Here is a 9,665-nt window from a genome sequence, read left to right on the forward strand (position 1 = left end):
AATGTAGCGCGCGCACTACTCGTTGCCTGTCGCGCTAGACGACCCAAACACCTTGCGTTGAAACCACCGGACACGCTCTTAGCTTGCCATTCTCAGCCGCTCGCCGCTTGCCTCCCAGGCCCGCGAAGAAACCTCGCTCCGTCACCCGCACGCTGACGTACTCGGCTAGCCGGAACGAATAGACGGAAACAACGATCGCACTTAACATTCGCGAAAAAAATGCGTTTCTGTGAAAAAAGCAATAAAAGAAGATACAGAGCAGAGGAGGGGAGGGAAGGGCGAGCGAAGACGAGAAAAAAAGAGGAGTAAGAGAACGAAGGACAAGAGATCGGGAAGAAGAGAGAGAGCGGACGGAGAGAAACAAGGCACGCGGGCCTCACGGAGCGATATATCGCGTGACGGGGAGCGAGGCATTTTGCGTTCTGCCCTCCTCCTTGCTATGTGGACCTGCAGCAACCATTGGCACTGCTTTAGAGCGTCTATCGCCACACCGATTTAGCTTGCGACGGCCATCATGCCCAGCGGATTCCCGCTTGAGTTCCCTCACCTGACTCGTAACTGTGCGCCGTCGCGCGCCCGAACGCGACTGAGTGGCTTACTGCATATATATAACGTAGATCCTAGAGTATAGTTATTGTCATTGTTGTTGTTGTTGTTGTTGTTGTTGTTATTATTATTATCATTGTCATTATTATTATTATTATTATTATTCGGCACAAACTGCCGATGATTTTCGTTACATCTGCGATGAATATACATCTCAGTGACGGCGCATATATTTAATTAGTACACGTCTAGAACGTATATACTGCATATATATAACGTAGATCCTAGAGTATAGATATGCTTATGGTCGTAGTAAACATCGTTCATGTGCATGCATTAGCACATGCTACCCTACACATTTTAATTTTTCTCGTTGGTTCCTGACGAATGCAGGCCTGTTTGGCTCAACTACCAGTACGTTTGGATCCGCACCAAAAGATGCACAGGCGTCTAGTCCATTCGGCAGCGGAAGTGCATTTGGAGGAGCGAGTGCAGGTACTATATGGCTGCTGTTATGATTAAGGTTGGCTATTGGCATGCATAAGATAGGGTATATGCCAATCGAGTAATCGAAAGACTGCTTGTATTGACATCGGTCTCGAAGACCAGTCATGCTACTCGGGGATTTGATAGTATGTAATAATGTCGTTAATACCTAATGCGATGCTTGTTTGTGCTTTGCAGGGGGTTTTGGATCGCCACCAGCCTTCGGGGGAGCTCCTGGGTTCGGGGCTTCTCCCCAGGGATTCGGCGGCACGGCTTCCTTCTCTAACCCGCTGGGTGGTAGTGGCGGCAAGGTGTTCGCCGGGGATTCTACTGCAGGCTTTGGCGGGTGAGCCGTATAGTGTTTGACGGCCGTATGCGCGGCTCGTTCGTCGAGTGTTTGTTCTTGCCTGCACACATTAATTAATTCTTAATCATTAATTTCATTCATTAATTTTGTCGTTTGACGAACGATATTTATCGCTCGTGCATCGCTGGTGAAATATGGTCTGGAAACGTGCGTCTTGGCCAGAAGGGTGTATGCCTTACTTTTCTCTGTTAAACGTCCTCGTAAGATGAGGCGTAAATTCTGATAAAATGAGAGGTTAAAAGGTTTCGAATCTGCTGATCGTATATCCACCGGCGTATTCATGTCAACATAGTCAGTGTCTATGTGTAGCAGAGGTCTGGGGATCTTCTCTATAGGGATCTTCTCTATAGGACACATCCAATACACTACCCCGTGTGGATCTGTGACGAGTGGATACTCGGTATTCGCGTCAGTTCACGTTACTTACATTTATTTCCCTGTTGCATTTACTCAAGCTTTGCATTTAAGAATCTGAGAGCTCTCGGGACCATCTCTACGGAACACACATTCAATACACAACCCCGTGTGGATCTGTGACGAGTGTATACTCGCGTCAGTTCACGTTTCTTATATTTATTTCCCAGTTGCATTTACTCGAGCTTTGCATTTAAGAATCTGAGAGCTCTCGGGACCATCTCTACGGAACACACATTCAATACACAACCCCGTGTGGATCTGTGACGAGTGTATACTCGGTATTCGCGTCCGTTCACGCTTCGTGCATTTAATTCCTCGTCGCATTTACTCGCTCTTTGCAAATCGAGAAACGCTCGCAAACAAATTTCTATTTCCAGGGGTTTCGCCGGCAACAGCGCCGGTCCGACGTTCGGCTCGCTGGCCGCTCAGACGGGCGCCACGGGCTTCGGCTCCCTGGCTGCGGGCGCGCAGAGTCCGACGTTCGGCAGTCTACAGCCGCAGCAGCCGCAGCAGCCGCAGGGATTCGGTGGGAGTGCTGGAGGCTTCACACAGCAGCAGCAGCAACAGCAGCAGCAGCAACAGCAGCAGCAGCAGCAGCAACAGCAGCAGCAGCAGCAGCAGTAGCAGCAGCAGCAGCAGCAGCAGCAGCAGCAGCAGCAGCAACAGCAGCAGCAGGGATTCGGTGGGACTGCTGGAGGCTTCACGCAGCAGCAGCCGTCCGTGGGATTCGGGAGTCCCGGGTTCGGCGCGCCACCGTACGTTGTCCCCCTCGCCGTCGTTATTCTCGTTATCGTTACAGAATTATCGTTATTATCATTGTTAGTAGTAGTACTACTACTAGCAGTAGCAGTAGCAGCAGCAGCAGCGGTATATTGTTATAACAGTACATGCATAATCTCTTATCCGAAATTCTGAAACCGAGTTTTTTCGTGGAGGTAGTCTGCACACCAAAGCTCGCGTTTGGCTGCACAAGGTTCACTGCAGAAATATCAATGTGTTTGGCATTACTCAAACAATTGTACCTCCTTGATTAACATTTGTTTATAAATGCTAGTTGCAGAATACCGGTCATATACTGTAACTGTCACTACCTATTTCAAAATTCGAAAATTTTTCCATTTTTCCGAATCTCCGAAATGTAGTCTGGTCCCAAGGGGTTCGGATAAGTAGATTGTGTACTATTTTTGTATTAATTAATTATAATTGTAATTTTAACTTTATTTATTACCAACCGGCATTATATAACATTAAATTCTACTCCAAGATATACAGAACTATGCCTGTATAAATACATGTTTCGTCAGGGATCAAGAGCTGTATTGGGGCTGCAATCTACGAAACTTTAATCATTTTCTAGCGATGCGATACCGTTCACATAGGAAATCATCCAGAATGACAGACATCTTCTAGTAAAAATACCATGCATTCTAACTCTATTCTATACAGATGTTGGAGAATTCAACGTCTGCACGTATTGAAATGCTGAAGCATTTCGTTTTGTTATAAAAACGCAGTGTGGGGTCGATACGCTTAGTTTGTGTTGGCCAACAAGGAAATGACCTGCCCCCCCCCCCGCCCCGACCCCCATATTACGTGTTAACCGCGCATAAGTGATGTCACGTGCATAGACATGTGTAAAAGCTTGACCAGTCGGCTGACGCTACCAAACCTTCTAGGACGACCTCTCCCGTCTGCAACGTCGCATTCAGCCAATGGAGGTGAACGAAGTCAGCGAAGGAGAGCCGTGGTCGCGGCGTGATCTCATGAGGAGTCTGCCAGAGCGACCCAATCCAATTGGACAGACATGCGCACGTAACAGCGTGACAAGACTACAGGCATCGCATGCGAAGACTAGTCTGTTTCCACAACAGCTTCAACACAAGCAGAGAGTTGAACTGGGTGTAGCATAGTATTAATATCGTAGCTTGTAATCGAAGTGGTCACTCTTCTCTATCACCGGTAATATGAGGTGACGTTGTGACGAGACTTTGTTTGGAACCATATTCGCAGTTGTCGTGTGATATAGTCTTTTCGATATTAAAAACAAAGTCGGGGCTCGCCTTCGGAAAACGCGACGAGATTTTGATAAACGTTTAGTCAGAGAATAGTTTTAGTTTGCGCTATTCAATTCACCCATGGGTGAATAAAAACGTTTCTTTAATTCTTCTAAAGTAATAAACTATTCATTATCATGGCAGATTTTATTTTAGTTTTCCTTTTTAATTCATTGTAGCCAACTCAACATATATACAACACTGATCCAACATAGTCGCAATGGCGAAACAATGACAAACCTGACCTTCCATGTCATTTACAAATACATAACATGATCACATGATCTTATACAACAATGCAACACGCCAGCATAGAAAAAATGACAGCGAATGACTTAGATAAGCCATGCATGGGAAACGCAGGCAAATCGGTTAAAAACAAAAATTGCAGTTATGAGCTGAATGACAAATCAAAGATTGATGCCGAGATTATGGACCGTAGGAATTGTTTTGCGCCCTTTTTAGAAGTCAATTAGTTTAGTAGCATGGTAAAATAAGGATACTCTTCTCACTCTAGCCTAATGTAGACGAAGACGACAATCATAACCTGTAAATGCCAGTATCTCGGCACCTTGTGCCCAGTCCACCTGCCCCCGTACCCCGGTGACAATTATTGCCTCTGTAGCAGGAAACACCTACTACAGCAAAGCTGCCGGCAATCCACAAAAGCGTGTTCCGAAAATTGCGCGTAATCGGTTCTCGTGTACGCGCGCGCGTCTCAGAAGTTTGGCTTGTGTTTCTTCACCTCGACCATGACGTGGTGTATGTTAATGAGTTCGTTTCGCACGGCGAGGACCTTGTAGGGCGGGTTCGACAGAACCTTCTGGAACCTGTGGTAGTACTGGATGAGCTGCGTGAGCGCCCCCTGTAGGAAATAAAGAGAATCAATGTTACAATATGTTGCATCTTCATGTTATAGTTTCCGTTACAAATACGTAAAGTATTCATACACATGTACACATATATTACCTATAGTTAACTACCATTACACATATGCACATTACACATTACCTCATACTGTCATATATACCAATAACCTCAATATGTGACATTCTAAGGCAGTATATTCTGCTCGTGGCTTTCCAACAGCAGTTTTCTTTTACAACTAAAAGCCGTGTAAGAATGCAGTATCTAGAAATCGCTTGTTTATTGATATTTATGAATCGTCATCGTTAATAACGTGTACCTGCAAGATGGAGGTTCCGTTCTTAAAGTTTGTGAAACTCGTCATCACTTGCTGATTTAGATCATCTATCGCCTTCTTCCAGTCACTGTTGAACGACCGCACGATCATTGTCACTTTCTCTGCGAGGAGAAAAGAGAAAGAGGGATGCAACAATAGTTATATAGTTATAGTCAATATGAGTAATCACAATCAATCATCATAATAGATCATATAATAATACATATAATATAATAATAAATATATAATATGATAATATGATAATCTAATAATGGATAAATCACGAGACGCAAATAACAGTAAAGAATGCATGTCAACACGAGTTCGCGAAATATGTCCGGTTCACTTAAGAGAGGTTTCGTCGTGATAAATCAATGACGTGAAAGCTCGTTGAATCTGCATTCTCGTTAAATGTAGTGTTATAACTGCTTTAAAAAGACGTTGCAGTGTACACACTTTACCGATACGAACCGAGCACCCAGCCACGTTAATGGAAAATTAACAGCATTAAAGGTAATTGCTACGCAACCGACAGTTCTACCCTGTATGACAATTTTTAGTAAATGAGCAATAGGTAGGTCGAGTGCACTAGAGTAGATTAGTCAGGGAAGTGATGCGGCTTACGATGTGCCACTTACTTTCATCTTTCTTTAGCCTGTCTGCCTGCCCTCGTTCTATCATGTTCTCAGACTCCTTGACAAAAGTTATCATGCCGCCGAAATACGGCGCCAAAATCTCCTCCACGAATTCCTCCGTTCGTGCGTTAAGCAACTCCTTAAAACTTTCTGATTCCTTAGAATCGTCTGTAGTTCTTTCCTTTGATTAATACAAGGGAAACACTCTGTCATGCAATCCCAGTGTAATTAAACACAATGTAACCATGATTGACTTCTTCTATACTATGTATTTATGTACATTAACCAATGCTATTGCATTATCATACACTACATAATAGAAGTGCATAAGCCGCAGAATAAACAAAAACAATCCCATGCTGCTATGCTCAGCAACCACTTTCAGAACACTACACTGCTCTGTGTAACATACACAAATATTAGAAAAACATTTCACTCAAAACTGAGAACCACATATCTGCTATACCCACCTCAATACTGCTACTGCAAATTAAGTGCACCCCTCCCTCGTGACACAAAAATTAAGGTGAACAAAAACAAAGATGGTTGACACGATCGGCAGCATGCCAGGTCTCACAATGAAAAATTACTGAAACAAATATGGCCGACACGGTTGGCAGTGCGTTGCCAGGTCTGACAACGTTCAATTACGGAGACAAAGATGGCTGACCCGGCCGACAGCGTGATAATGACAAATATTTAAAACAAAGATGGCCGACACTGCGGCCCTCTGTTCTGAGGACAACAAGTCACGAAAAACAAAAGATGGCTGACACAGTCTACAGCGCACTGCCAGGTCTACCAACGATAAATAACGGAAAACAAAGATGGGGCCGGGTCTCTGGCGCGCTGCCAAACAATCTCACCATGATGACGGCGAGCATCATGTCGTAGTTGTTGATGAGGAAGATGAGCTGCTCCCGCCGCTGCGGGAACTCGGCGGCCATGCGCAGGATGAAGTTCTCGACCTCGCCCTGCAGCGTCGCGAGCAGACGATTGACGCGCTCGCTCGGGAAGCTCTCGTTCAGCCCGACGATCGCCGCCGAGAACTCGGCGTACCGGCGCGTGATCTGCGGCGACGGAGAGCGAAAACGAGATGACGGGTCGACGGAGTAGCAAGTTTGTAGTGGGAAGCTCGATCCTCTTCATGACGTGACACGAGGGCAGTGTGTGCGATCTTTCAACAACGATACACGCTACACATGCATATATGTATGTGCATATATAAATGTGTGCGTGCGTGTGTGCATGCGTGCATGTATATTTGCATATATATATACATTATATACAAATATACACACACATATATACATATGCACACATGGACACACACAGACACACATGCATGAACGCTTACACACAGACACATAATAACGTACGTATGTACTACTTGTAAAGTATTAATGGTACAGTGTCTACCCCCGTTCACATGGAGTGTGTGGTGGCGTACCTACATGTGGTGGCATACTGTGTGTGCACGTGCGTATGCATGTGTGTCTGTGTCTTTTCTTGTCTGTGTGCATACGCGCTGGCATGTTTATGTGTGTGTGTGTGTGTGAGCGCGTGCGTGTGCGTGTGCGTGTGCGTGTGCATGTGCGTGTGTGTGGGTGCATGCGTGCGTGCGTGTGTGTCTGCATGTCTGCGTGCGTGCGTGTGCCTGTGTACATTGCATTGCATGGTAGCTTACATAATGGGGCCGCACATCAATGGAGCCAAGCTTGCTTGGGTCGGTGTCCTTAATGCTCTGTATGTTGAGATGCATGATGTACTCGAACCTTGGCCACAGCATCTCCTGTACAGTTTCCCAGTACCTGCAAACCATATATACGAGCGTGATAACTTATCGACAAGGAAAATATATACACACACACTCTGTAAAAACTAACATCTCAGCAGCTACAGCTCCTGGTGTTCAATGAAGCCGTGGTTTAAAACTAAAGTAAACATGTATATAAATGATTTGCAGTCGCTTATAAACTACTGCATTCTTCAACGCTATGATTGAAGGACATCGATTAAGAAAACTCCGAAAGGTTGGAGAGATCCACGCAACACTGATAAGGAAAATAAAGAAAACATTTTGATAATAAATTTACGAACGTTTGCTAAATTAACATTTGCATCATCTGCACAGAGAACACAGGCACCTCCTGCCACACGAGCAACAACACATTTCAAGTTTCGCTGTATATATTTATATATATATATTCACATGGTAGCTTCAGGGTATATATTCAGTAGGGGCTTACTTGTCGAGTGCTGGTACCCCGCGCTTGTGCATGATCACTTGATAGCGGTAGACGATGTGGATGCACAGGAACAGAGCGATGGAGTCGTAACACTCGTTGACACAATACTCTAGGTCTTTCTGCAAGACATGTCAGAGTACATCGATAAAGCTTATCAACATACAAACCGTAATAACGCAGGCATCATAAAGTGAAATCATTGCTTGTGTCCTATGTAGATCATGTCCAGTTGTAGTGGATCTTACTTCCTAGATATTAACAAACAGTGATAGAGGAAACCATTCAGGTGAACAGACACTGAATAAAACCTTATCACTGTCAACAACTACCTCAAAACATTATGTTCTACTATAATAATAATAATTTGTTAATTATTACTTAACATGTTATTAATATACATATTCTCCTCCCCCTTCCCCCTCTCTCTCCCTCTCTTTCAATACACGCACGCACGCACTTATAGTATGCATGTAATGACGTTACTGGAAACGTATCGCCACACCATGGCAAAATAATGTAACTGCGAGTCTGCCCTCTCTCGCTCTCTTTTTCTCTCTCTCTCCTGCTCTCTCTCTCTCTCTCTCTCCTGCTCTCTCTCTCCCTCCAGCCGTCTCTCTCCGTCTCTCTCTCTCTCTTCTCAGCTCTCTCTCACTCCCCATCTCTTCTTCTGTCTCCGTCTGCTCTTCGCTCTCTCCATCTTTCGCTCTCATCTCAAAAAAGTCTGTCTTCTCTCTCTTCGCGTCCTCCAGCCTCCACTGGAATCATGTTCTCTCTGCTTCTGCCTCTCTCTCTTCATCCATCCACTGGTCGTCTCGTCTCTCTCTCTCGCCTCTGCTCTCTCTCTCCTCGTACTCCCCCTTCTCGCCTCTCTCTCTGCTTCCTCTCTCTCTTCTTCTCCACTCTCTCTCTCCATCTGCTCTCTGTCTCTCTGTTCTGTCTCTCTCTCTCTTCTCCTCTACCAGGAATGTTCGAGCGTCTTTCCTTCAATCACCATGTTAAGAGCATCCGTGCGCGGCGCGTGGCGACAGTGAAGAAGCTGTGAGAAAGAGGTACCGCGGCAGCCGTTGTCTAGCAGCGCTAGGCCATGCCCTGAAACAGCAGCCTCGTACGCATACATGAAGCAGAAGATGGAGCATCAGATACACATGGCACTGTCACAACACACGAACACTCGCAATCAGCTTCGCAAACAGTACTAGTGCCTCTGTATTCGTACTGTAAGCGAAGACGGAAGTCACGTCAACTAACATCGAACGAAGAAGTACTTTTTTACTGAAGGGTGAAGGCGCGCAAGGCTTATATGCTCACATTTTACAACATACCTCATTAAAAACCATTAAACATAAAATAATGATAGATACATAATAATAATAAATAATAATAGCAACACAACGACATAAGAATAATATTAATAAAACAAACAATAATAATACAATTAGTAAATCTTTCGCCCCCCCCCCCCGACCTTCTCTGGTCAACTTCTGTGCGGCGTGCGGACACGAGATCGAAGCCTCCAGCTCGCTCGTGAGGATTGTTGCCGGGGCTACTCAGCGTGAAGAATCGCTCGGACGCTGCTTCACGCATCGGATTCGATGAGAAGACGTCCGCGCTTCGCCGTGTTCCGTCGACGCGTCCATTCACGGTCCTCCTTAGTCAGGCGACGTCCTCGTACTGCGCAGGGGTAGAAAATATAACTTGGTGAACAAGCGACCTCCCAACTGACTCCTG

At 45.3% G+C, this 9,665-nt stretch overlaps 2 protein-coding genes across 4 annotated transcripts in view; one reads left to right on the forward strand and one right to left on the reverse strand.

Annotated features, from left to right (window-relative positions):
- LOC106815027 (nuclear pore complex protein Nup214-like) overlaps positions 1-2,528 on the forward strand; it is a 27,524-nt gene extending 24,996 nt beyond the window's left edge. The window contains exons 23-25 of the mRNA XM_014819448.1: positions 940-1,041; positions 1,231-1,378; positions 2,194-2,528. Coding sequence (XP_014674934.1) covers positions 940-1,041; positions 1,231-1,378; positions 2,194-2,440 — 497 coding nt within the window. The 3' untranslated portion in view covers positions 2,441-2,528. The remainder of the gene's footprint in view (positions 1-939; positions 1,042-1,230; positions 1,379-2,193) is intronic.
- Positions 1-9,665, reverse strand: part of LOC106815029 (vacuolar protein sorting-associated protein 52 homolog) — a 20,470-nt gene that overhangs the window by 2,846 nt on the left and 7,959 nt on the right. For all 3 annotated transcript variants that reach the window (XM_014819451.1, XM_014819450.1, XM_014819452.1), the window contains exons 13-18: positions 7,938-8,056; positions 7,376-7,499; positions 6,555-6,758; positions 5,692-5,869; positions 5,057-5,175; positions 4,418-4,735 (exon numbers count right to left, since the gene is read on the reverse strand). In XM_014819451.1, the coding sequence (XP_014674937.1) occupies positions 4,589-4,735; positions 5,057-5,175; positions 5,692-5,869; positions 6,555-6,758; positions 7,376-7,499; positions 7,938-8,056 (891 nt within the window). In that variant the 3' untranslated portion in view covers positions 4,418-4,588. The remainder of the gene's footprint in view (positions 1-4,417; positions 4,736-5,056; positions 5,176-5,691; positions 5,870-6,554; positions 6,759-7,375; positions 7,500-7,937; positions 8,057-9,665) is intronic.

The sequence above is a fragment of the Priapulus caudatus genome, unplaced genomic scaffold, assembly GCF_000485595.1.
Source record: "Priapulus caudatus unplaced genomic scaffold, Priapulus_caudatus-5.0.1 Scaffold1025, whole genome shotgun sequence".
NCBI classification, from domain to species: Eukaryota; Metazoa; Priapulida; class Priapulimorpha; order Priapulimorphida; family Priapulidae; genus Priapulus; species Priapulus caudatus.